This window comes from Acanthopagrus latus, chromosome 10, assembly GCF_904848185.1.
Source record: "Acanthopagrus latus isolate v.2019 chromosome 10, fAcaLat1.1, whole genome shotgun sequence".
Classification (NCBI taxonomy): Eukaryota; Metazoa; Chordata; class Actinopteri; order Spariformes; family Sparidae; genus Acanthopagrus; species Acanthopagrus latus.
In genome coordinates, this window is record NC_051048.1 from 7,943,001 (window position 1) to 7,969,841 (window position 26,841).

At 40.8% G+C, this 26,841-nt stretch overlaps 7 protein-coding genes across 8 annotated transcripts in view; 4 read left to right on the forward strand and 3 right to left on the reverse strand.

The window, feature by feature from the left end:
* Nucleotides 1-12,208, reverse strand: part of LOC119027676 (ubiquitin carboxyl-terminal hydrolase 17-like protein D) — an 85,779-nt gene extending 73,571 nt beyond the window's left edge. The window contains exons 1-7 of one of the 2 annotated variants that reach the window (XM_037113081.1): nucleotides 12,060-12,208; nucleotides 11,060-11,199; nucleotides 10,746-10,851; nucleotides 10,427-10,539; nucleotides 10,251-10,321; nucleotides 10,043-10,168; nucleotides 9,498-9,593 (exon numbers count right to left, since the gene is read on the reverse strand). In XM_037113081.1, coding sequence (XP_036968976.1) covers nucleotides 9,498-9,593; nucleotides 10,043-10,168; nucleotides 10,251-10,321; nucleotides 10,427-10,539; nucleotides 10,746-10,851; nucleotides 11,060-11,199; nucleotides 12,060-12,193 — 786 coding nt within the window. In that variant the 5' untranslated portion in view covers nucleotides 12,194-12,208. Of the gene's footprint in view, nucleotides 1-79; nucleotides 238-9,497; nucleotides 9,594-10,042; nucleotides 10,169-10,250; nucleotides 10,322-10,426; nucleotides 10,540-10,745; nucleotides 10,852-11,059; nucleotides 11,200-12,059 lie in introns of those variants that run through there. The other variant, XM_037113084.1, reaches the window with a different exon arrangement.
* The window catches only part of LOC119027675, a 125,810-nt gene that overhangs the window by 46,605 nt on the left and 52,364 nt on the right, over nucleotides 1-26,841 (forward strand). The window lies entirely within an intron of this gene.
* On the forward strand, nucleotides 4,228-6,858 carry LOC119027691 (probable E3 ubiquitin-protein ligase RNF144A-A). The gene is made up of 4 exons (XM_037113106.1): nucleotides 4,228-4,396; nucleotides 4,512-4,615; nucleotides 5,461-5,616; nucleotides 5,737-6,858. The coding sequence occupies exons 1-4, from the start codon at nucleotides 4,261-4,263 to the stop codon at nucleotides 6,184-6,186; spliced, it is 846 nt and encodes a 281-aa protein (XP_036969001.1). The 5' UTR covers nucleotides 4,228-4,260; the 3' UTR covers nucleotides 6,187-6,858.
* On the reverse strand, nucleotides 7,002-9,255 carry LOC119027698 (cilia- and flagella-associated protein 251-like). The gene is made up of 6 exons (XM_037113119.1): nucleotides 9,057-9,255; nucleotides 8,935-8,969; nucleotides 8,793-8,836; nucleotides 8,529-8,600; nucleotides 8,020-8,337; nucleotides 7,002-7,833 (listed from the first exon to the last, which is right to left on the reverse strand). The coding sequence occupies exons 1-6, from the start codon at nucleotides 9,159-9,161 to the stop codon at nucleotides 7,763-7,765; spliced, it is 645 nt and encodes a 214-aa protein (XP_036969014.1). The 5' UTR covers nucleotides 9,162-9,255; the 3' UTR covers nucleotides 7,002-7,762.
* Nucleotides 13,836-15,393, forward strand: LOC119027686 (probable E3 ubiquitin-protein ligase ARI5). Its single transcript, XM_037113101.1, has 4 exons — nucleotides 13,836-14,199; nucleotides 14,307-14,410; nucleotides 14,622-14,771; nucleotides 14,875-15,393. Exons 1-4 carry the CDS (start codon nucleotides 13,851-13,853, stop codon nucleotides 15,322-15,324), a joined length of 1,053 nt encoding a protein of 350 aa, XP_036968996.1. The 5' UTR covers nucleotides 13,836-13,850; the 3' UTR covers nucleotides 15,325-15,393.
* Nucleotides 17,115-26,125, reverse strand: LOC119027679 (ubiquitin carboxyl-terminal hydrolase 36-like). The gene is made up of 16 exons (XM_037113090.1): nucleotides 26,017-26,125; nucleotides 23,333-23,498; nucleotides 23,054-23,180; nucleotides 22,788-22,872; nucleotides 22,159-22,270; nucleotides 21,553-21,665; nucleotides 21,365-21,435; nucleotides 21,159-21,284; nucleotides 20,965-21,060; nucleotides 20,015-20,143; nucleotides 19,790-19,918; nucleotides 19,624-19,661; nucleotides 19,480-19,511; nucleotides 18,382-19,386; nucleotides 17,663-18,130; nucleotides 17,115-17,520 (listed from the first exon to the last, which is right to left on the reverse strand). Coding segments are annotated over exons 4-16 (2,400 nt in total). The 5' UTR covers nucleotides 22,789-22,872; nucleotides 23,054-23,180; nucleotides 23,333-23,498; nucleotides 26,017-26,125; the 3' UTR covers nucleotides 17,115-17,440.
* Nucleotides 24,883-26,779, forward strand: LOC119027687 (probable E3 ubiquitin-protein ligase ARI8). The gene is made up of 4 exons (XM_037113102.1): nucleotides 24,883-25,219; nucleotides 25,378-25,481; nucleotides 25,989-26,144; nucleotides 26,233-26,779. The coding sequence occupies exons 1-4, from the start codon at nucleotides 25,018-25,020 to the stop codon at nucleotides 26,689-26,691; spliced, it is 921 nt and encodes a 306-aa protein (XP_036968997.1). The 5' UTR covers nucleotides 24,883-25,017; the 3' UTR covers nucleotides 26,692-26,779.

The following is a 26,841-nucleotide window of genomic DNA, read 5'->3' on the forward strand; positions in this document are numbered from 1 at the left end:
TCACTAGACAATGCTCTCTGTTAAAACTTGTCATAATTGTCTGGCTTCTTTGCTACCGATGAAAGCAGCTGTTTCAAACCTGTCGTGGAAATCTTTGGTCATGAAGAGAACCTGCAGGACGCTGTTGAGGTAACATGTGTTTCCTTGATTATAAAGGCCATAGTGAAGTCTCTGTGGCTGAGTCACTTCACAGAAAGAAAAACACAGTGTTATTACACCATCTTCATTCATTTATACATGTTACAATATGATAAGAACATGTTAAGAAAACAAAATACAGAGGAACAGGAGACCAGGATGATTAATATCACAGATAATTAAGAACATATTTAAATAATATGGAGTTACTGATGAGCTGCTGCTGTTGTCAGCAAGTTTATTGTATGGACACATCCATCGTCCATCTTCTTTTACTTCTCATTGTGTATTCTATCCCCTAAACAGCCTACAGTAACCTTTACCTCACCTGAAGTCTATATTACCTTTTTGTTTCCTCCGCTCTGATGCAGCTTTCCCTTCTTCATGGGGTCGTTTCCTGGAGTCGCTCATCTTTCCTGCTGACTCTCCCCCTGAAGGTAAAATGTTATTTTATCTCATTTTATTAGGTAGACAATCCATTTCCATAGCAGCCATGCAAATTGTTGCATACCATCTGTCTGTGCCTCCAGTTTCTGACACAAACAGCCTATCCATGTTACAATGTCAACTTTAAAAAAAGAAAGAAAGAAAGAAAGAAAAATCCAGCAGCTCCATTTCATTGAAGTTTGTATATTTCTTTTCCCCCTCGTCTCCCACAGCCTGGCCGAATACCTCTCTCTTCCAAATGATCCATGAAATCCGTCTGCATTAACATGTTATGTATTTCTTCAAATGTCTTGCTCCTAGAACTGAGGGACTGCTAGACGTTACACTAAATGGGTGCACTGAAATGATCACCTGTCCATACTCAATGTCACAACCAGACCAAAAAACCCTTCTGTCGTGCAGCCTAAAGTCCAACAGGTGGCGCCACACGTCCACTAGTTTACATTTAGACGTCAAACAGAATTTCATACAGCAAAACAATCATTGCCAAAAAGAAGTATAGGAGTCGATCCAAAGCAAAAGAGTGCCTGATGATAACTGGTCTCAACATACACCCACATATACATTATTAGACTGAAACCATCCTTACCCCAAATCAGTGTTTCTACTTGATCCACCCACTAAGAATCTATTGAACTTCTCAAAGCTGCTCATTTCCTGTGCTCGTGGCCGATTACCCCACCGATGATGACAAAACACAACTAAACATCTGCATGGACACAAAGTGAATCGAATGACTTTAAAACAGCAGGGCTGAGGATACTTCAGCTGTAAAGGAGTCAAGAGAGGGATCTGGTTGTACTTACAGGCGGCTGGTCATCAGAGGAATCAAGTCAGGTTCAGTGGAGGATGTGGCTTCGTCTCAGTGTCTTGAGCTCACTGATCAAAATATGTAGTCGAACCTGCTTCATATAGAGGATCCAAGGATCGACATTTAAGTTTAGCTACCAAAGAAAGTGTCTCCTGTTGTTCTTTTCCCATCAAGCACCAGAATGAAGAACAGCTGCATTCCTGTGGTTGTGTTTTTGTTTTTTCATTCCAGTCATTGACAGTAAATCAAAACCACATATGTGTTCCTGGTTTATCTACCTGGTGACAGAATGTAGTCCAACCACATCCAGATATGTTTTTCACTTCAACACACTCAATTGGCTTCACAGTCTTTGTTAGGACCATTTGTAGCAGACAGTATGGTGGACAGTGATGTACACTGTCCCCTTGGCTGGTTAAAACATGATAAACTGCCCTCTTAAGAGCCAAAACGCTTGCTAAAGTGCCCTTTTGGAAGCCAAAACCCATGCTAAAGTGCCCTCTTGGGAGCCAAAATGTGTGCTAAAGTGCCCTTCTTTTCGCCCCTGCCCTTCAAAAAGTCTGTGGACGCCACTGACAGTGGATGTCATGGTGTTCATGTAAATCTATAAACCAAGTCATTCAAGATGCTGCAGTCTTCTGTGCAAGCAAACGGGTTGACTGTCACACCCGGTTACAGTAAGTACGGATTCATGTCAAGGAAGAAGAACCACCTGATTGGCAGGAATGATGACACACACACGTCGCTCGGGGTGATTTTATTTGACAGAAGAGTTGTTCAAGTTCACAGCACCGCATTTGCTGCATGCCTTTTTTATCCACATGCCGTATTGACATCTCTTCAACATAGCACACAAGCTTTATTAACGCTCACAGCACACATGCAATATTTGTCTGATTGTCTGTCTTCACTGATGACAAATCCAGCAACTGAAGTGATTACGCAACAACCTTTTCACCTTAGGTCCTGAGCCAACAGGCAAGCAAATGTAACCTTCTCAAGTCTAAAGGCAATCAATTTCAGATATTTACCGTATTTTTTTAAATTATTTATTATTGTCTTGTTATGGGTGACAAAGAGCTGAGGGAGTTTTCTTTTTATTCTTTTTTCAAAACTGGTTTTAAAAGAAGCTGTCCACCTGCCAGGAGGTGCGTCATGATAAGCATCTAGGTCACGCAACTCAGTAGTCTGTTTTGTGGCCTGGCTATTTGGATTATGCAGAAATAAAAAGCTACTTTAATCACATTTAATGACCAGTCTGGTAAAGTTAGAAGGATATTTGATGCAGTCTGCTCAGTTCCAAATCATGGTTAACGGGGCACTATGCGGAGGAAATCAAAACTAAGAATTCTATTTCTTACAGCACTAAAGAGGTAATAATACAACCTCAGAAATGTAAATGTTTCCCATAACTAAGCAAGCTGTTCTCAGAGGTAAAAAAAGAGCACTGTTTGATGCTAGAAGCGTGGCGGGGTCCGCCATGCATAAACAAAGTAAAGCATTATGAGCGTTGTCCTTTAAACAAAAATCGGTCAATCAAGATCGATCTCTCCCCAAAACAACATGGTACCCCTCTGAACACACAGTCAACCGTTTAGAGACACCGAGCTGTGATATGAGAACACCTTTAAGTTCGATAACATGTCATGTGTTTTAACAGTTCAGTTATTTTCCTTTATATCTCATAATGTGTGACATTATTGGTCTAACAGCGACCAGTGTCCAGAGTCTGTGGGTTGTTTTCCTCCTGCGTCCGGTCCACGTCAGAGGCCTCCTTTTAACCTCAGCACAGTTTGGATGGTGGACATGTGCTGGATGCCGTAGGACGACAGCAGGGATGTGTCCTCCAGGAACCTGGTCCTGAAGATTATCCGGATGTCTTCCTCTGAGGAGGAATACGACAGTGTTAACTCATGGCTTGTTTACCGTAAACATACATTTTTACTCCTCTGAGGAGGGACTGCAGAGAAGATACAGAACATAATTAACTCCACACCATCTTTACAGTGTTCCATCAACTAATAAATTAGTTTTTTTTGGAACCCCATGTTTATCACGTTTGCATCTGGAGATCTGCACAAAATTCCATTTAAAGGTGCAATACGTAGTTTAAGGGAAGAAATTGTAATCAGAAGAGAAATATCTCCACCGACTGATGTTTTTATGCCTCGCCAGACTGAATAAACAACCTCTCTTTGGTGTCGCGACTGAATCAACTGAGTGAACAAACTGACCTTAAAGGAAAACACAGTTTATAATGTGGCGGACCCTGCCACCTTTCTAGCTTCGAACACCGTTCTGGGACATTGTTTTCAGCTTCCTTATTCTGTTACGGAAAACAATAAATATTTTCTGAGTTTGTATTAACACCTCAATGATATTTTGAAATTTGGATTTCTTCTACAAAACAACATAGTGCGCCTTTAATTCTAATGACAGAGAGAGTTTCTGTACTCTTGATCCAAAGAACTGAGGTGTAAAGCACACTGTTAAAAGAAGAGGGAAGATAGACGTACTTATCATTAGTTCCTGGGTCAGTTTGTCTTTCAGCTGCATCACGGTGATCTTCCTCAGCTGCGCCTCGCTGTCGCACAGGCCGACGATCCTCTCCTGTCCCGTGGGTGACTGCACCTTCAGCTGGATTCTCATTTTGCCACCGAGCCCGTTCACTGCGACCACGACCGCCCCTCGACTCTGTGTGCGCTCCTCACCCGTGTGAGTTCCAAATAACCTTAAAGTCAAACGAAACTCCAAATCACATGACTCCAGGGGGAAACCGCGAACGCCTCGCAGCCTCTGGGTGATAAGGCAGGGCAGTCGTCAGACGGCGTTTCACATGAGAGGTCAAGCAGCGGGGAGTCGACATGGGAGGCAGACTGTCCAAACGCAAGGAGAGGAGACAGAGAGGAAATGTCGGGACGAAGCCAACCTCAGGGGAGAAGTGCTACGACCCAAAGGACCGCACGCTTACATTTGTAGACGGAGAAGATGTATTAGACTGTAAGTGCCATTTCACATTCCATTCGTCTATTCATTTATTATGGCTATGATTGTTTGTTTTTTGTTGTACACACCTGTACTTACAGCTGCATCTTTTTTCTTGTGTGTCTCACAGTTTTGTATATCGGCTACAAGTCTCGCCGAGCGAAGATGCCGGGCTGCGGCCACGCCGTCACTCCGATGTCTCTGACGGATCACTGTCGCAGGCTGCTGGACGAGGTGCGGCGTTCAGATTTCGTCGTGACACTTACAGACGCGTTGGCGAATTCTTTCATTGCTTCAGTGTAATAATAACTTTAATTCCATCCGGGCCGTAGACAGGACTATTAGACATGCTGATGTCCTCCTGAAGACTGTAGTATACAACGGTGCATTTCTCTGCATTTTGACATGCATGTCAATCACTTAGGAAATAATATCTATGAAAACTGGACTCAAATTCCAATAAAGATGGCTAATTGTGTTAAATGTTTTAAACTTATTTATTTGCTAAAAATAACTTTATAACACCCTATAATGATAATCACCATTAATAAATGGCACATTTGTAGTTATCTTATTTGTTAAAAAACATTTATTAAGTAATTGTAAAAACATGAGTTGCAAGTCATCCAGTTCTGGTTATATTGTAAAACACATTTTTTGAATATAAAAGAAAAAAAGCAACAGTTGGCAGTCATTTAAAGCCATTTAAAATTTGCTCACTGTGTTTTGACACCCACATTTAAAGGTGCACTATGTAGTTTTTGGGAAGAAAAACAATCTAAATAAATAAACTCTCTTTATTTTCAAGACTGGATAAACTGAGTAAACAAATGAACTTTAAAGGGACAACAGCATTTCACACTGTTTTGCTTTGTTTATATGTGGCGGACCCTGCCACCTCTCAAGCTTCAGACAGTGTTCTGGGACCTAATTTTCCTCTGAGAACCGCTCGTTTATTTAGCGACAGAAAAAAATAAATATTTCTGGGTTTGTATCACTACCTCATTGATCTTGTAAATATAAAAATTCAGATACTACACAGTGCCCTCTAAATGTTTTTCTTCGATTGTCTTTTAAAGGGCAAGTCTGAATTTGTGTGTGGCCAGACTAACTGTAATGTTGAGTGGTCCTTCGACGAGGTTTCTAAGATGGCTCTCCTGACTCCGGAAGAAGTGGAAGAATTTGAGAAGAAAATATTCAGTAACGCTGCAAAGAATTTCTTGGACATCAAACAAGTCAGTGTGCTCTGCTTTTAGGATTAAATTGTCCTTGTTAACAATAAGTAGTTGTGCATGTGACTACAATAGTGAATTTGGAAACATCTCGCTCATTTTCCACGTGACTTTTCTTCACAGTGTCCTGGTTGCAAGTCTCGTGTGGTGAGAAATGACCTCTCCAATCTGAATGTAGAGTGCTCGGTGTGCACAGCCAGCAAGAGAAGGACTTATAGGTTCTGCTGGCGGTGTTTGAAGGAATGGAAAGGTCGGGCTCCTCGCTCAGACCGCTGTGACAATGACGGCTGCCCAGATCCTTTGGAGACATTGAAAAACTGTCCGGACATCGTCTTCGAGAGCGTGAAGGGCATCAACGGCTGTCCCTCCATCCGAGCATGTCCCACCTGTGGCATGCTGGTGGAGCATAACAAAAAACAGTGTAAAAGCATGGTGTGTCCCCGGTGTAAGGTGAAATTCTGCTTCGTGTGCCTGAAAAAGAACAAGGGCTGTCTGCAGCAAAACGCGTACAGTCTCTGCCCCGCTGGTGTGGCACCCAGACAGAAATCTATACCTGTGTGGAAGAGGACATAGTCTGTTGATTGGATACTGTCACCTGAAAATATTCAACTCTTTGTCGTTTAACGTGTTCTTCATGATGCCGATCATCACAGCTGTTACCACTTAGTAAGGAATTTTACCTCACACAAGCTTTCAGTAACACTGAAGAGCCGAAGATGCTTTTTGCACGTTTCTGACAACATTTGGAACAACATGACAACATGAGAATTTCTTCCCTCTCAGCACAGCTGAACCATTTGCATCATGAATTTCTTGTCATTTCGCCTCAACTTCTTCAGTGTTATCTCACAGTACACTGTCATTGCAATATCCATAATGTCTTTATTAAATCAATCACTGTCACTTTGTTTCAGCCTATGCTTTTTTTTTTCTTTTTACAAATCCTTTGTTTATAAATGTATACTTTTGGTTTGTATCTTAGCTCTGTTCGGGGTGAACAGGTCCTAATGTTGTTACCAAAGTCAATCCAGGAAGTATAACAATGTGTAGCTCTTATTAAGCTACCCTGCTTCACTTGTACTGTAGAGTTAAGAAGACAGCAAAGGATGAAAAAACAGATAAGTATTAAAGTCAAACTGTATTGGGAACTTCAGTATGCTGCTGCACGTTAATGATATTGTACAAGAAAATGTGTTATACTTTTCATCCCAGACGAATGAATATGATAGGTAAGTAAAAGGAGTTGAAATGACTAATAAAATAAAAAGCATTATGTTTTCTACAACTGTTCTTTTCATTTTGTTCAGGTGTAGTTGATTGATTTTATGACAGTTACGTAATGTACAATATGACAGCCGTTTGTTTCAGGTTTTTATTTCAAACTGAACATAGAAAATTCAGACAACTGTACACATGATGGTCAACCAATTCATACACCAGTTATGTTCTTGTTTATTTTAATATCTAGTGGTTGAAAAGCGGAGCGATTTGCTTTTCTGCACCTGTATAGGATACAGTTAAGTGTTAAAGTTGGACGGACTGGTCCTTTTACTTATATTAAAGGGGCACTATGTCGTTTTGGAGAAGAAATTCAAACTCTAACTTTTAATATTTACAGTATCAATGAGGCAGTGACACAAACTCAGAAATATTCATTTTTTTCCCATAAGTGAATAAACAAGCTGATCTCAGAGGAAAATAAGGTTAAGGTTGGGTTAAATATGAAGTAAAGTATTAGTGCGTTAGAAGTGTTAGAAGCTCGAAAAACAGTCAATCAAGAACTTTCTCTCCAGATTAATCTGTCGTCCCCAAAACTACAAAGTGCACCTTTATTAAGATTTGTGTTATAGACTAAAGTTGTGTTCTCATGATCTTGGACGTATTCTGGCTGGATCGAGGAGAATTCTCCTGTGATTGGATAGAAAACATGGCGTCATTTACACTTTCAGAAATGTGTTATTGAATAATAACAATAATAATTAAAAAAACAAAAACTAATGAGAACTCGGGTCAAACTCGATGGCAAAATCTCTCTTTTGTCAATCTATTCGCTCCCGTTCCTCAGTTGAATGAGTTTTACAATCCGTGTTCTTCTTCATCACCAGTGACTTTTTCTCCTACTTCTCTGCTTCGTCTCCTTTCAGTTCTTTTAGAGGGCTGTCGTTTCCGTGTCTGGCAGATCGTCTGAACGGGTCACGGCAGGCTTTCGATTTTCTGCGACTAGGAAGTGGAGGAAAAGTTAAACATTCAGTGATGATCAGTATCACTGCCATTAAGAATAAGACATGTCAGCGCAGCGTATACTCCGGATTAGTTTAGCCTCGGACAAAATAGACCTTTGTATTCTTTTGTAAGTGTATTTTATATGGCTGCCTTCATTTACAGTTACTGATTTCATTTGCTCACCTTCATCTCCTCCATCCTGGAGTCTCTCTTCCTCCCTTTCCTTTCTCATCTGTCCGTCATCCTCTTCATGGCGCCCGAGCTGTGTGGTTTCTTCATCATCGCTGTTTCGTCCGCTGCCGTTTCCTTCAAGTTCTTCATCTTCTTTCTGTTCTCCGTCTTCTTGATGTTCCTCGCCTTCATGTTCTTTCTGTTCTTCATCTTCTTGCTGGTCTTCGTCTTCTCTCTGTTCTTCTGGCCCGATAACCTCACCCTCTTGTTCCTCCACCCTGCCTGCCACATCTTCTGCCATGGTCTCTTTGGACTTCGGAGACTTTTGGGCTTTGAAGAGTAAGGAAGACGACAAAATTAACAATATGACGATGCCCGAATCGATGTCGAACAATCAAATTTTTGTGATGTGCCCCCTGGCACCCTTACATCTGTTGTGGCTGCTTGAAATAACCCAATTCTTCTTCTCTTTTTATTTTTTGTTCTCCATCCACCAAGTGCCCTGCAATAATCTGCATTACCTTTTTGCTTCTTCTTCTCGGGTCTCTTTATTTTCAATCTTTCTTTGATCTTCTTTCCGCTTGAACGTCCCCCTGAAGACAAAAAAACTTTGTCTAAGCTTATTTTAACAACTAATTTGTCTGTAACTTTCTTTAACTTCTTTCATGCTTCCTTTCTTGCAGGGTATCTTAGATATAGAGGCCTTCAAGTGCAGGAAATGTACGTAGTCAGTAACAATCTGTTAATAACGAAATGATAAACAAATAAATCAAATGTTGCCTTACCTTTGTCCTTCCCTCTGTACGCCAGGAGATATGCAATGCTGGAGCTGATGAGCAATCAATTTTAGAGTTACAAAAAGTGAACAGCATTCAGTCATCAAGAAGCAGAAATCCCAATTATTTACGGATGTGATAGACAACATACTTGTAAATCTTGTTAGCAGACGGTTGTCCTCCAGCCTGCACCATTGACAAGCACATTTCATCACATCAAAATGCGTCATTCAGGTTCTGAGTCACCAATGGACGAGTTCAATCATCGCTCACCTTTCTGACTTGAGCGTCATCAAACTCATACCAGGATTTGTCCTTCTTGGACAGGACGGTGGCTGTGTAGTGTCCGCCGCTCAGTCCGCCCACGTGATTCACCATCCCATACAGTTTGTACGTCTTTTTCTGCGATGAAGGACACGGTCAGCAACAGGGGAACCATTTCAAAGCCAACCCCCGGCAACCCAAAGTAACTTCCTCTTGCCTGTGTCTTCAGCACGCTTGGCACTTCCACACAGCGGTCAGATTTGACGTGTGACATGGTGCTGTAGTCAAAGTCGAATCTCTTGAGGAGCAGAATCAAGATCTGAGGGTGCTCCGTCATCTCGCATCCCTAAACGACGCGAGAACGATCATCGAACACCACAGACCGTTTTTTGTAGACGAACATGTAAAATCTCTCCTCTTAACTTCCTGTTAGCATGTCTGACTACTCACACTTGTCGCCTCTGTTTTCCTTTCACATTCGTTGCAGTACACCACGTTGTCGCCGCTGAACGTTTTGGTCTGGAAAACCCTTTGAAAGCCTCTTTCCTGGAAAAACACAAACGTTCATTTACTTACTTACCATCACTGCAAAACTTACCATCAGGTTCTGAGATTGTACCACAATAAGTAGGCTAGGCAGTTCAAATGATTGATAAGCAGTTTATACGTTAATTTAGTTACAGATGTTCTGCTGCCTTCTTTTTTACAGTTGCTTCCACTAAACACTTCACAGTCTTATTCGAAATGTGTTACTAACTTACTACTACTAACAGCATTTTTTCTTCTAATTTAGGGGCAGTAATGTTTTTCAAAGATGAAAAAATAACACAACAAAAAAAAAAATACAAAACAAATCATCAATATCAATAATCACCTATATGTTGCTTGCTTTTAACTTTATCGGCATAACGTTTACCATCAACTTTACCACCAATTCACAATAACTCACCGTACTGAAATCTCAATCTACAAAATGCTGAGATTTGTCTGCTCACCACGCTGAAGATTGAATCTTGGGTATCTCTCAGTGACAGCGGAAGAGTCCAGAACGGATTCGTCTCTTCATTGATGGTGTGGCCCTCGGGGCATTTTATTGTGTATGTCAGCTGTCCCTGGAAAACCTGTGCATGAAAATGTCAGTCGTCACAAAGCATTCTGATTTGTCCCCCTGTAAATGACACCGTAGATATTATGAGCGCTCACCTCAGAGGCCCGAGGGCTGATCTTGCGTAAAATCATCTCCAGGCATTCAGCAGCATCCCACTGTTGATAGACTGCAGAGTGATTGATGCGATTTAATCCAGAACACTAATTCCACTAAAACAGCTGCCACGCCACCTCCGTTCGTGTGCAATGTGTTGCTGATCATCCCTGCTTACCATTTTCAATTTTCAAAGAGACAGTGAGTCCTGTGGTTTCACATGTTGTTTTTTTCAGATGTCCGAAGATTTTAAGCAGCTCCTGATCTGGGAAGAGAATTTTTGGTTCCAACCTTTGGGAAGAGGGAGGTTTATCGGAGAACACCAACAGTGACAACACCAACGTTGGAGTGTCATTTGACAGAAGAAGAAGAAAGAAGAGGAAGAAGAAATTTTGAAACCGATGCAGCTTGATGCTGTGATTGAAATATCTGACGCCTTATACTTGACAGTACTTTTTGAAAGAGTTTTTGCCACTTAGAAAACTGCAGTTTCAAACCTGTGGTGGATCTCAGTGGTCATGAAGAGAACCTGCAGGACACTGTTGAGGTAACATGTGGCTCCCTGGTTGATCAGGCCATGATGAGGTTTCTGCTGCTGAGGCACTTGAAAGAAAGAGAAACGCCCATCAGTACACCGTCTGCGCTCACTCACACATGTCTGATTATAGCAGGAATATGGAGAATGTTCAAAAAATTCTACATCTGTCATGTATGTATTGTCCATATGTTGTGTTTTGCATTCGCCCCAATTATCAAACAGCCCACCTGATTGCTCCAGGTGGCCAGTTCCTTCAGTGGCCATATGTCTCACCTCTGACATGATGTAATGTGGCGCCGCGTGATTTGTTGTCTGACTGGCCCGCAGAGCGAGCGGCCTGCAAGGTTTTCCCCCTCTGCTCTCGGTGGCTGGTCCGACCGTGGAGGTCACCATCTTCCCTCATGGATTCCAGGCTGAAGACAAAAAAAAAAAAAAAAGTGTTACACGTGCACGTCCTCCAGATCATCAGCATTTTTATATATCGTCACACGACACACACGTCTGTGCATGTTACCATTTTCAATTTTGTTTGTTTGTTTGTTTGATTTTCCTCTCCTCCAACCTGATGGCTAAATACCTCTTTCTCCCAAATCCTCCACAGGCCTTATGACGTGCAGGCCAGCCCAACAGGGGGCGCTGTTCCCTCACTTGCTCACGCTAACTTTTTGACACCACAGGGATTATTCACTGATGATGTTCAGAATGTGTCTGAATTTTAGATGAAGATTTTTAATCTTTTTTGTCTAATATGAGATCAAATTCATCAAGTGACATTCAACCCTATAAACTCTCCCTGCTTATACTTTAAACTATCTTATATTTCAATCCAGAAAAAAAAAAAAAAAAAAAAAAGTTTTCTGTTGCCAGTTGCTGCCTGAACTTTTCTCTCAATTGTAAAATTACTGAGAATAACCCAAGAAGACATGATAATGAACCCGTCGATCGATGCCACTCACGGAATATCTGCGACAGCGATGCCACCGGAATGATGCTTTCAACAACAACTGGGAAAACTCAGAACTCGAGTCTGTGCCCTACCTAAGATGATGCACTGAGTGAAACCCAGCACATGCATTGCGTGCAATAATAAATCGTGCGATGTTCACCAGTTTAATCAAACGGGTCAATGCCTGTTCACAGTAATTACTGAAAATAAGGAAAACACAATTCACCTAGTTCAGGATTCAAAACAAATACGTATATTCAAATCACTTCAAAAGAACAAGATTAAAGCTACTTTAGCTGTAATTAAAAATCTTGAATCTGGAGTTACCCTGTTTGGTTTTTCCTTTCCATTTTGCAGAAAAGCCCGATCACAACTTCTGTCGCTTGGACAACGAACCATGTTGTGACAGCTCCGTGCCGGATACACCGCGTAGCCCCGCCCTGCAGGAGCTCATGCCGCATGTCTCATCTTCTTTTCTTTTCTTTTCTTTCTTTTTTTCATCCACCACCAGAATCTAGTCCAGTTACATTACTGTGATTCCAGTCAGTTACAGGAAATCAAGAACGCATCTGTGTTCTTGTTTTATCTCCCTGCTGACAGAATGCAGCCCTGCCGCATACAGGTACGTGCGGTAACTGATTAAAAACGCTCAGTTGCAGGTCAGCGTTTTCCCATCAAAACACAACGGTGACCGAGTGCCAGACTCACATTCTGACAGGATCACGTTGTTAATATTGTATTAAACAACTTCCTGATGTGGGTAACACTTTATAATAACCACCATATGTACCTGATTCGACTTAGTTAAGCAATTCCACTGTAAAGAAACAGTTGAATGGGCCGTAAATCAATTGTTATAATAACAACACTTGTGATAATAACCACCATTAACACATGCTACATTTATTGTTATTTTACTGTTGAGAAACAACAACATGCTTCATAAAACATATAAAACACAAGTTGCAACTCATCCAAATAATCTTTATTAATGATCCACACAGTATATTATTATTATTGTTATTATTATTATCATTATTATTATTATTATTATTATTATTATTATTATTATTATTATTATTAGGAACATCAAGTGCATCTTTACTGTACACAACTGCTAATAAGTAGTTTATAAAGCATTGCATTGCTCGTTGACAGTGAAATAGCTTTCATTAACTATATATATATATATATATATATATATATATATATATATATATATAAAAAAAAAATACAGAGGACATGACCCCATCAGAAGATGCTTTACCGTCATCTGATGATCTGATGAGAGTGCCGGTAAACATTTTGATTGACACACCCAGTTATGAAAAACCATCCACCAGATAGCTGTCAAGGAAGAGACAAACAAAAACCACCTGACTGGCAGGAGTGGTGACGCTCATGTTCAGCTCAGCAGTTTTGAGGAATCGACTGAACCGAACATCCCCAACAGGTTCTGAGACATTCTGGCTTGAGAGTCTTTCAAGGCAATTTTATTTTGCACGACACAATGAAAAGAAACAGGTTTTACATGATGATATTCCAACCACGACCAAGCAGAGTGCAAACTTAACATGAGGAACAGAAAGAAATGAAAAAAAAAAGAAAACTACCTCAAGATTTACAGAAATGTACTTTGCCATTATAATCATTTTGTGTCTTTTAAAAATCTATGTAATTCTTAATCTATTGTTTTTTTTTGTTTGTTTGTTTTTTTTGACAATATCTACTGTACCTTCAGCCGTCTATTGGTACCAGCAGGCCTAGTGTTGTTACAATTATAAAACAAACTTGTAAATATACACCCACAACTTCCCTTACACTGTCATCTTCCCATCTGCTCCATTACCACTGTATTTCATTATTGTTTCCTGTCATTCATTGAATTACATTCTGCCTTCTGGCGTCTGTCACTGAGATAATATTCTTTTCTCTTTTCTCATTCTTTCTTCCAGTCAAACGCTCACATACCATCTTCAGATCACGTGACTTCACGGGAAAAAAAAAGCAAAAGAAAGATCGGGCACACCTCAGGCAGACTATCCCTTTAAAGTTGAGCAGTCATACTGTCAGTCATTTTTTTCCTCTCCACACTAGAGTGTAGCACACTGAGCCAACATGGGAGGCAAACTGTCAGTCAAACGGAAGAGGAAAGAACACAAACAAAAAGTCAGGATTAGACCTAAACTTCGAGAACCACACACGGATTACGAAGAATTTGAAGTTTCGACCTACAGAGACAAATTTGTGTCTGACTTATACGAGAACGTGTCGCAGGGAGGCGACTTTGTACATGAAATATACGACAATGTCTCTCATGGAGGTGACTTTGTGCCCCATCAAGCCAACGTCGTCGCTCATAACGTGATCTCTGAGGACAGCAGGAGCGGGACAACCTACGAGGAGAAGTGTTATGACCCTCAGGACCCCACGCTCACCTTTGCAGATGGAGAAGATGAGATGGACTGTGAGTAGATGAGCTGGACAAATACAAATAAGAGCTTTGATTCAAAGATGAGTTATTTTCCCTACTGATTTTTAAGTCCTTAACCACGGCTTGTGTTTGTGTCACAGTTTTGTGTAATGAGTACAAGTCCCTCAGAGCAAAGATGTCCTGTGGTCACGTTGTCACTCCGATGTCTCTGACCGACTGGTGTCTCAGGCTGCTGGATGACGAGGTAGGATGTTCACACCTTCATGATGAACTAAGCTTACAGAGCACAAGTTTCATTTAGAGTTTAGCTAAATCAAAAACTTGATATCTGGGCACTTTGCACTTGACTCTGATGTCGGTTGATAGCGTCGAACCATAAGGGCGATAGTTGGAGCTGCTGGATTTGAGCTAAATTTGCTCAGTATTTTCCTTTTCACCCTGATTTTCATTTGAAGGGCAAGTGTGAATTTGTGTGCGGTAACTGTGAGGCTGAGTGGTCCTTCGACGAGGTTTCTAAGATGGCTCTCCTGACTCCGGAAGAAGTGGAAGAATTTGAGAAGAAAATATTCCATAACGCTGCGAAGAACTTCTTGGACATCAAACAAGTAAGTGTGCTCTGCTTTTATTTGCTTGTCAACAGTAAGACGCCGCGCATGCGCCGACAACAGTTAAAGTTAAAACCCATCTCATTCTTCATTGTCTTCACAGTGTCCTGGTTGCAAGTCTCGTGTGGTGAGAAATGACCTCTCCAATCTGAATGTAGAGTGCTCGGTGTGCACAGTCAGCAAGAGAAGGACTTACAGGTTCTGCTGGCAGTGTCTGAGGGAATGGAAAGGTCGGGCTCCTCGCTCAGACCGCTGTGACAATGACGGCTGCCCAGATCCTTTGGACATATTGAAAAACTGTCCGGACATCGTCTTCAAGGACGTGAAGGGGGTCGACAGCTGTCCCTGCATCCGAGCCTGTCCCACCTGTGGCATGCTGGTGGAGCATAACAAAAAACAGTGTAAAAGCATGGTCTGTCCCCGGTGTAAGGTGAAATTCTGCTTCGTGTGCCTGAAAAAGAACAAGGACTGTCTGCAGGACAACGCATACATTCTCTGCCCCGCTGGTGTAGCACCCAGACAGAGATCTATACCTGTGTGGAAGAGGACCTAGTCTGGTGATTGAAACTCGTAATCTCATAGAATAAAATACGTCCCTTTTTTGTTGTTGTTGTCGTTGGTATTTATGTTCCCTCTTTGTTCTTGTGTTGGAAAGGTTCCTCATGATGCCAACCATCGTGACCGTTATCACTCTGGCAAAAGTTCAACCTCCCCAGCTTTCCAAAACAGCTGATTCTGAGATATTTATTTGTACTTGTACATTTTTTTTTGTGTGTGTGTGTGTGAATCAGTTTTGTTGTTTGTCACTCACACATTTACATGAACCATTTGTAAAAAGTAAAAATCTGAACTGTAGTCGTGACTTATATGTGTAATATATAAAACTCTGTGTATCCTGCTTATGTTGGATATGTCAGTATTTGTTCATTTTACATTTTTCAGTATTTTCAGAGTACTTGATGTTTTTTTTCTCAATATAGCCTCTGTTGTGTTGCTATGTCAGTGTGTTATTGTGTACTGTTTGAATGTTTCTTTTTTATGTGAGGTAATATTAATGGACTCCATTTTCTGTGCACGCAAGCAAAGACAAATATCTGCATTTTATACATGAAAGGTGAACAATAAAGTATTTTCTTCTCGTCAACTTTGTCCTGAAGATTTGCATATGTGATACCTTTTTAACTTTGGGTGTTCATCAGTTACAACCTTTAAATGCATACAGAATCGTGTTTTATATGTAATGTTGCTTGGAAGTAATATTTCTATTTTATAATGTAAAGTAATATACAGCTGCCATCTTCTTGTGATCGGGGTAGGAAGCTCAAATGTCGCAGGCCTGTTGTGTTCTAATGATATAAACTTAGAAATCAGCCAAAATATAATAATTTCACTGAACGTTAGCTTGTCAGTGGTGAAAGCTAACGTCAGCTTTTGTCTGACGGACGCTAACGGACTATCAAAAAGTTGTTTACCTTGAGATATCCCTCCAGATTTGTAATAGCCCTTGTCAGGAAGTGGTGAAACGACAATGACAGCCATTTTCTGACACTGCACTCAGGGTTGGAAGCTCAAATTACACAATGCTCCTGCTGCAGGTCTATAAACATAGGGAACCTGACAAATCATTAAAGTTTATTTTACAAGGAATAATGCAAATGTGGAGGGACAGTGGGCTGTATTTCAAGGTAAAACAACTTATTTGATTACCCGTTAGCGTCTGTTGGACAAAAGCTAATATTAACATCCAACCACTTCCTAGTTAACATTGCAATTTCAGCGTAACATCATACAGGAAAACACACATCAGACACAAACAGCTAAGAAGCGGTTGAATGCTAACTTTAGCTAATGGGTTTTCTAATATGTTCTTTTACTTTACTCAGATTTCGTTTACATGCCTTGCTACTTTGTGCACAGCTGTGCGCCATTTGAGCTTTTTCACCCTGAACGTGAGGCCAAAGGAAAATGGCCGCCATGTGATAATGTCTCCCAGGCAGAAATGTTCACAGACAATATAATGAATTCCAGTTTTAGTCACGTTACACTCAAATCACTTTAGCCAACTTCCTTCCTCACTCTCTGATCTCCAAGAAGCTATAGCGACAGGCTACTAAATAAAACGCACCGTTGTATTGAGTAAAATCAGGATTTCTGTGGGGTCAAACATTGCTGGGAACATGTTTGACTAATGTAAGTGGACAGATGAACAAAACGTATGACAGACGTCTTTTAGACGTTTTAATGCAGAAATGTTACATATTATATCTTTAAGAGAATAAACTGACAAGCTAATGTGGCAGCAAATAAAAAGCACAACTGAGCATCAATCAATCAATTCATCACTTTAATTGGGACAGCTGGTCATTGTATGTGTACAGCACATAAAATACAGGAGAAAGAGGAAAAAATGTGTTGATTTGAACAGTTTCCTGCACAGTGACAGTTATTAACCACCTCACTGAGTTTATCTTTGTGTCTGACCTTGAGAAACTGATAAGAGAAGGTGTGAGCGCAGACTCAACGGTGTCCTGAGACAAAACAGAGATTTGAGCAGTAATTGAAAATTTGATGCAAGACGAAAATCAAGTTTGTTCGAGGGAAAATAATGCAGTTAAAGCCTCATATCTAACAGTGTAGAAGTTTTTGTGTTCCACTTCGTCTCCTCTCACTTAATCTTCACTCTGTTCTTCTTTCACCTCCTCTGTCACATCTTCAGAAGTGGCCTCAACAGGCTTTTGACAGCCTGTGGCTTTTAAGTGGAGGAAAAGTAATAAGTTAATTAAGTGATCACTAAAAACCAATAAAATTGGTCATTTTTGCATGCCGCCGCAGATGCGCACTTTTCTATCAATGAATGTTGCAGAAAGAAGGACACGTGTTCTTCTTTGTACCTCTTTGTTCCTCCTTCTCTGTCTTTGTCTCTCCATCCAGATGTTGTTCACTGGAGTCTTTCGGCTGTTCTACAACATTTACAGAGGCACCTCCAGCTCTAGTTTCATTTAACTCCTCAGACTTGCTGTTTTCTCGTATATTTCTGGCTTCACTTTCCCGGGTCTCTTCATCTGCGCTACTTTTCACTTCACTCACTGTTGTATGATCATTAATTGATGTGCCGGTCTCTACTTTTTCCGCATCACCCTCCTCTCCTCCAGCCTGAAGTCTCTCTTCCTTCCCATCTTCTCTCATCTGTCCCTCGTCCTCTGCACCATGTCCCATCTGTGTGGTTTCTTCATTGTCAGTTTTTCTGTTTGGTTCGTCTCCTTTCAGTTCTGCAGGAACAATATCTTCACCCTGTTCTTCTTCCACCTCGTCCGTCTGATCCTCTGAAGGTGTCTCAACAGGCTTCTGGCACTCTGTGGCTTTGGAGGGAGGAAAAACATGAGAAAGTCAAACATGTCGATATATACATCCATGTAATGTTTTACGTGAAATAGGTACTTGAGTGTTGTTTGTATACTGTATATAGGTCATCAGTGCACTTTTGCATCAAGTGCCTGAATGTATAACATTAATTACAAGGAGACAATCAAAGTAGTTGTTTGGTATGCTGCCATAGACACACACTGATTCTCTTAATGTAGCAGACAGTAGGACATGTTCTTCTTTTTACCTCTTTCTTCCTCCTTCTCTGTCTTTGTCTCTCCATCCAGATGTTGTTCACTGGAGTCTTTCGGCTGTTCTACAACATTTACAGAGGCACCTCCAACTCTAGTTTCATTTAACTCCTCAGACTTGCTGTTTTCTCGTATATTTCTGGCTTCACTTTCCCGGGTCTCTTCATCTGCACTACTTTTCACTTCACTCACTGTTGTATGATTATTAATTGATGTGTCAGTCTCTACATGTTCTTCATCACCCTCCTCTCCTCTAGCCTGAAGTCTCTCTTCTTTCCTATCTTCTCTCATCTGTCCCTCGTCCTCTGCACCATGTCCCATCTGTGTGGTTTCTTCATCGTCAGTTTTTCTGTTTGGTTCTTCGTCTCCTTTCAGTTCTGCAGGAACAATATCTTCACCCTGTTCTTCTTCCACCTCGTCCGTCTGATCCTCTGAAGGTGTCTCAACAGGCTTCTGACACTCTGTGGCTTCCTCCCTCTCTGTCTTTGTCTCTCCATCCAGATGTTGTTCACAGGAGTCTTTTGATGGTTCTCCAACATTTACATTGAGCTTGTCCTGTGCCTCTACATCTACATTTCCACCTTCCACCTCACTGGCTGTTCCGCAGTAAGTTTTCATGTCTCTGATGTGACTTGTTTCTCCATCTGACTCATCATCTTTATCATGTGATCCAGACTTTTCACACTCTGGCTCTCCTGCTGTATCGTCCTTCTCCTCTCTAAGCTTCTCTCTGTCCGAGGGCTCCCTTTCAGGCTGAGTCTCTGATACAACTTTATCATCCAAAACAATCGTTCCAGTTTCTCCAGTACCCTCCTCTCCTCCAGTCTGACTGTTTACAGCCTCATCACTTGTCTCCTGAACCTCATCTGTGTCGTTCTGCCTTATTTGTCCCTTACGTCCATCATCAGCATCGCTTTCTACTGAACTTCTCTTTGGCTCAACATCGTTTTGTCCCTGATCATCCAGCTTGATGGTCTCAGGGGACTTCTGTGACTCAGCAGCTTTGAATTGAAGAGACAAAACATATTTAGCAACAATCTGTTAATGCTACAACGATGGCCTAAATGAACACCTGTGTTTTCTTATAGTCCTACCTCTGTACGTGAGAAGATAGACAGTCCTGGACCTGGTGAACAATAATTTCGAAGTGATAGCAAACAGTGAACACTTAACCGCTTTAATATGTCGTCAAATATTATTACTGATAAAATACAACAAACAAGTTATATCAAACCTACTTGTAAGGCCCGGTTTCGGCAAACGGCTGCTCTTTAACCTGCAGCATAAAACAAAAAACACAACAACAAAAACAATGGCAACAAAAATGAATTTAAGGTTTGCTCTTTCTGTTGGTATGTGTTGAATAAGCAATATCCTAATGGAACAGATTAAGTAAAACCTTACCTCGCTGACACGAGTATTATCAAACTCATACCAGGTGTTGTCCTCGTCAGACAGGACGGTGGCTGTGTAGTGTCCACCTCTTAGACTGCCCATGTGATCCACCATCCCATACAGTTTGTATGTCTTGTTCTACAGTGAAAAGCACAGTCAGGTACATGAAAACATTTTCAAAGCAATTAAGACCATTCAAATGAAAAATCATATATAAGAATGACTTTTCCTTGCCTCCAACTGTAATTCACGTGGCACTTCCACACAGTGGTCTGATTTGAAATGCGTCATGGTGTTGTAGTCAAAGTCAAACCTCTTGAGGAGAAGAGTCAAGATCTGAGGGGAGTCCACCATTACACATCCCTAAATAACACAAGAAACGCTATTAAAGACTATGCACCCTGTTTAAAGGATTTATTATGCATGGTCTAAAGTCAGTGGTGCAAGAGAGCTTAGGGTGTGTCCAACTCCCTTTTCCTAGTTTAAAGGCAGTTAACGTATGTACAAAGTAAGGGGCATGGTGTAAAAGGTTGATTAATAGCTAGTTGGATGCAGGTGGGTGAAATTCATCTTTAATGAGGAATGTATTAATTACAATACAATACAATTGATCATTCACATCTCCCAACTTGCCAACACCATCTTTCAGGATCTTATGTGACCTAATGTTTAGTGTTTTTCTACACATACAAAATCACACAAACAATTTCGATACATATAGAAAAATTGTTTGGAGTAAAGCAGCTGTCCCCCAGATAAATCCCAAGCTCCATCAGAGCTGTCTAAAAAATATTCATCGCAGAAGCTGCAAGTTTGGTTTCCTCTGGAGAGCTTCCTTTGTCCCGTCAGGTTTATAACCACAGCTTTTAGTTATGCTGCTTGAATGTGCAACGATATTTGCTGCAGTAACACTGCTGTGCACATAGAAAAACGCTCAATATTATTGAAAGCAGTCTGGACACGCATTGTGAAGCCATCTATGTAGGCACATCCTATCCCCAGTACATTTGCTGCTACGCTGAGCATAAAAATGACAGCTACATTGGTCAGAAACTAACAAAGACACTCATGTGTGTTGTATCCTTTATCTCAGTATTGTAAACTAACAGGACATTTTCATTGTATTCCAGCAGAAAAACTGACCTCCCTTCAGTTTGTGTTTTCATTTTGAGGTCAAAACTCACACTTGTTGCGTCTGTCTGGTCGTCACAGTCATTACAGTACACCCTGTTATCTCCAGTGTATGTTTTCATCTGGAAAATCCTCTTAAAGCTGCTCTCCTGTGGAACAAAACAAATGTTGCAATGTTGCAGATTGGATCAGCGTGGTCACATGATATTAAAACAGTAAATGAGAACTCTAAACTTTGTCTGCTCACCACACTGTAGGTTGAGTCTTGGGTATCTTCCAGCGGCAGTGGAAGAGTCCAGAATGGATTTGTCTCTTCATTGATGATGTGGCCTTTGAAGCATTTTATTGTGTATGCCAGCTGTCCTTGGAAAACCTGTGCATAAAAAGGTCTATCATCACAAAGCATTCTGATTTTTTATAATGTAAATAACATAGTAGATTTTTTGTGCTCACCTCAGAGGCCCGTGGGCTGACCTTATTTAAAATCAACTCCAGGCATTCAGCAGCATCACGCTGTTGATTAACTGCAGAATGATTCATGAGATTTAATCCAGTGTACTTCAGTGAATCTACAGCTGCTTTGTGACCTTCCATCTTGATGCTGTTTAATGTCTTTTTCTATTGATCCCTGTCCAACTTACCATTTTTTATCTCTAGCGTCTTTGTGATGTTTTCTGTTCCACATGTTTTTTCTTTTAGTTTGTTAAAGAGGCGTCTCAGCTCCTGATCTGTGGTCTGTGATTCTGGACCCAACCTTTAGTGAAGAGGGCAGTTTACTGTATTACACGATATTACGTGACCAGCATGTGTATTTTTGTCAATGTGTCATCTGCAGCAGCTTTGATAAGCTTTTCATTGAGTGTATAATATATGGACGGAGCGCATTCTTTCTGATGACCAGCAGAGAGCGATTCCACTGGTTCCAAAATGAAGTCTGATTGTACGTAGGCTTATGAGAAAATTGCCATGCTTCTTACTTGATATATTACCCCAGAAAACAGTTTCCTGGTTAGTTTAAAGTCTCTGGTGCTAATTTCATGTCTTCCTCAACACGGCATGATATTAACTTAGTAAATTTTTGTTTTTTTTTGATTGTGGCTTTCCAGTCTCACATCGAAGCTTATAATAGATCCACTGATCTGCTGTAAGCCACTGCGTCACTGCCACATTTGGCCTTGCCTAGACGTAAAAAAGTAATTAACGTTCTGTTAATACTTGACAATACTTGTGTTGCAGCTGTTTCAAACCTGTCGTGGATCTCTGTGGTCATGAAGAGAACTTGCAGGACACTGTTGAGGTAACATGTGGCTCCCTGATTAATCAGGCCATGATAGCATGTCTCCTTCTGTGGCTCAGTCACTTAAAAGAAAGACAAACACAGGGTCAAACACCATCTCCATTTAAACGTGTCAAATGATGGCAGGAGTATGCAGAATATCAGCAACAGTAAACCGCAACACAAAATCACATGAGGGACCTTTGAATCTGTCCCAGCTGGCTACATGTAGTACTGCTACTGCTCCATCATCAGCCAGTGACATTTGCCTTAAAGTCATTTTTTTCACCACACCTTTTGCAAGTCATGTATATTGTGATTTCAACAGTTGGCCTCGAAAACTAAATTGACTGACACGAAATTACATGAATAATTCTGATGTACACTCTCACAATACCGGTATATTTATTATGCGCTCCATACAATGAAACGTCTTATGATATTCACAATTTTAAACCAAGTGAGGAAGGACAGTTCCCAAGATCACAGCGTAACAAAAAAACAAAAAAATAAATATCTGCATTGCAGCTTGGAATAACTTTTAAACAGCAGGACACTTAGGTTGTAAAGAAATATGGAGAAAAATCTGGTAATACTTACTGACTGCAGCCCATCAGTGTCACCAGTCAGGTTAAATGGAAGCTGTGATTTCCTTTCAGTGTCTTGAACGCACCGCCTACAAGCCCTGACAGTGAAGTTACAAGGATTACTAGGCCAGTCCCTTTTATTCTATTTTATTTATTTTTAGAAGCCCAGCTGCAAGACGGCAGCAGCACATTTTTAATTTTGTAACTAATAAAATGTCTTCTAATTTTATAAAGAATATATATATATATTTTTTTTTTCTTTAAAAAAAGCGAACTTACCCTGTAGAGTTTTTGCAGAGATCTCTTCGCACAGCGGCAGCAGCACACAACCAAGCACAGCAACACTGAAGTAGTCTGAGAGTAGAGCCGCTCTCTAATTTGATTTTCGCAGTGTTGGCAAAGCTAGCTTGGAAAGACAAGCGAGAATGTGATGCCACTCGGTTCTTTCCCCGCTACAGTCAGAATGTAGAAGGGTTACATTCCTGTGGTTGAGGTTTTTTTTTTATTCCAGCCATTTACAGAAAATTATAAACACATCCGTGTTCTTGTTTCGTCTACCTGTTGGCAGAATGTGGTCCAGCTGCATTCAGGTACGCGCAGTATTTTATCCCCCTGATCAGAACACTTCATGTCAGCGTTTCTCCTGCAGCTCCGAGAAATCCCCACGTCATTCTTCACTGACACACCCAGTCATGATGAAAGTGTGCGTTTGGCACACCAGCTTCTTCCCAAGGAAGCCCAAAAGAAACGAAACGAAACAAAACAAAACAAAACAGCTGCTTGACAATCATAATGACTCTTATGTTTGAGCCTTTTAGATTTATACATTATAAACAAAAAGACGTAGCTTACGACAGTATAGACACATGTGGAAATAATGCTCAAAATGAGTGAGGGATGTTGGGATATTTGAGTTTTATAATGCGACACAAACAAACAAGACAATTTCACCATAACTCAGATACATTTCTCCCTATGAGTAAAATTCACTGAAGCAACAAATATACTGCTGGGCAAAATATATCCATATACGTATTTAAAGTAGTGGTATTAGCCTAACATATTGGCAATAATAATAATAATAATAATAATAATAATAATAATAATAATAATAATAATAATAATAATAATAATAACAACAACAACAACAACAACAATAATAATATTACATTTTTTATTTTTATTTTTTTACATTTAGGCTAACAAGAACACACGAAATACATCTGTACGTTAAATACATTTTATTTATTGTTTTATTTTTCTAAATTTATTTCTTCTTTTTCTTTTTTTTTTTTTTTTTTTTTCAGTTCAGCTTTATTCGTCTCTGCCACCATAACATAGAGCCTGTGGAGAGCTCAGTGTTTCGGGGCCTGTGTCCTGCCTCTGGTCCTCATCAGATGCCCCCCGGCAGCTTCAGTACTGTGTGGATGGTGGACATGTGGCGGATGCCGTAGGAGGACAGCAGGGATGTTTCCTCCAGTGGGTCGGTTCTGAAGATTAACCGGATCTCTTCAGCTGGGGAGAAACGCAAAAATAGATAAATGAATAAATGAATGAATGAAAGCATTCACTGGATGGAAATCAGTAAGAACTGTATTTGATCATTTTATGTTTGTTCAGGACTTTGTTCCCTAATAATAATAATAATAATAATAATAATAATAATAATAATAATAATAATAATAATAATAATGCAATATTTTATTTGACTTTTGACCATAAAAATGAATTCTGATTTATTTATCGGTGCTGTTTAAACGCCATATTCATATATAAAACGATTGATGAATGATTTTGAAATGACATAACCCGTCAAGTAAGTCAAGTCATATGTGAAGTACATTTAATAAGATATATTAGGCGATAAAGAAAGGAGACGTTAAACGTACTTATCCTCAGCTCTCCAGCTACTTTATCCCTCAGCTGTGTCACCGTCATCCTCCTCAGCTCCCGGTCACTGTCGCACAGGTCGATGATCTTCTCCTCTCCTTTGGGTCCGTGGACCTTCAGCTGGACTCTCATTCTGCCTGTCGGTGAGGAGAGTGCTCAGGTGCAAATGATCCTGTGAGCGACGCCAGATTGTGCAAAAGAAGACGATGGAAAAAAAAAAAAAAAAAAAAAAGGCTCGCCTGCCTTCGCGCAACTTCAAATCACGTGACTTCGCGGCAACCGCGAACGCCTCACGGCAAGCAGGTCCGAGCAGGCCTGAGGTCAGTCTCGTTTCACATGAGAAGTGAGCCAAGATGGGATGCGAGCTGTCGACCAAACGGAGACGAAATGTTAATGAAGCTTATGAACCGCGAAGAAATGTGTCCAAAGCGGAGGCGGGCGGTGCCGACAGGAATGGAGAGCGCTTCCAGGACAGCGGGACGAGCGGACAGGAGAAGTGTTACGACCCGCAGGACCCCACGCTCACATTCGTGGACGGAGAAGATCAATTAGACTGTAAGTAGCCAAATTTGACACTTATGAAGCATGAGCTGAACATATATATATCTATAAGGGCTTCTGTTAAAAAAAAAAAAAAAAAAAAGAAGAAGTTTGGAGTCCTTAATCACAGCTGCGCGTCTTTTTCTCAACTTTTTCTTGTTGGTTTTTCACAGTTTTGTGTGACGACTACAAGTCTCTGAGAGCGAAGATGCCCGGCTGCGGTCACGCCGTCACTCCGATGTCTCTGACCGCCTGGTGTCGCAGGCTGCTGGACGAGGTGACGTTTACACCTTCATGATGACACATGAAGACATTTAAAGAGACTAAATTTAATTCTGACAAAATGCAGAGCAGTAAAGTGTTTTTTCCCCCCTGGGCCTTTGATATACATGTGTCATATGTCATATATATATATTTGGTAAGACAAACCATTAGAACAAATGATTGTGATTCATAGTTTATTAAACTTTTTATTACGACTTTATATCTTAACCGTTAAGAAGCAATATTTCACTATTTATTAGTTTATCAATGGTCATAACACTTCATCCATGCGCATTATTTGGATGAGTTTCAACTGATGTTTTTAATCATTATAATTACTTCATGATTTTTTTATGAACCATTTCGTTGCTGTTTCTTAACAGTTACATTCCTGAACTATACATTTACTTTGTATTAATGATGGTTATGATCAAGTGTTCTCTTCTATCTATCTTCATAGGTTCTAAGATAAATAGGGAGAATTTTTTTGCTCAATAGATTTAATCTTTGGTTTTCTAAGGGCGAGTGTGGATTTGTGTGTGGACTACCTGACTGTGATGCTGAGTGGTCCTTCGAGGTGGTTTGTAAAATGGCTCTACTGAGTCCTGAGGAGGTGGAAGAGTTTGAGAAGAAAATATTCAGCAACGCTGCGAGGAGTTACCTGGACGTCAAAGCAGTAAGTATCAGTTTCAGGAGTCATATTCACTAGTTTACGGTATTAATCATGCGAACATCGTCATTCTCCGTGTGGCTTCTCTTCACAGTGTCCTCGTTGCAAGTCTCGCGTGGTGAGAAGTGATCTCAGTGATCTGAGTGTTCAGTGCACAGCCTGCACAGCTGACAGCAACAGGCCTTATGTATTCTGCTGGCAGTGTTTGAAGGAATGGAGAGGTCCGGCTCCTCGGCCAGACCGCTGTGAGAACGACGACTGCCTGTGCCCGCTGGAAACGCTGTGGACCTGCTCTGATATCGCCTTCGAGGACGTGGAGGGGGTCGATGGCTGCCCCTCCATCCGAGCCTGTCCCACCTGCGGTTTGCTCATGGAGCATAACAGAAATCAGTGTAAAAACGTGATATGTCCCCGGTGTAAGGTGGAGTTCTGCTTCCTGTGCCTGAAGACCACTGAGGAGTGCCAGGAGCTCAACCCAAACTCATATTACACAGTTTGTTCCACTGGTGTAGCTCCCAGACAGAACTCCATACCAGTGTGGCAGAGACTCTAAACTCTGGGACGATGTCACACCGCGTGAAAATACAAACTGCAGTTTTTATTTATTGTCGTGTTTTGCTTTAAAGGTGCACTACGTAGTTTGGGAAAGATGTTTTAATCAGAAGAGAAAAATCTTCATTGACTGATCAAATAACCAAACTCA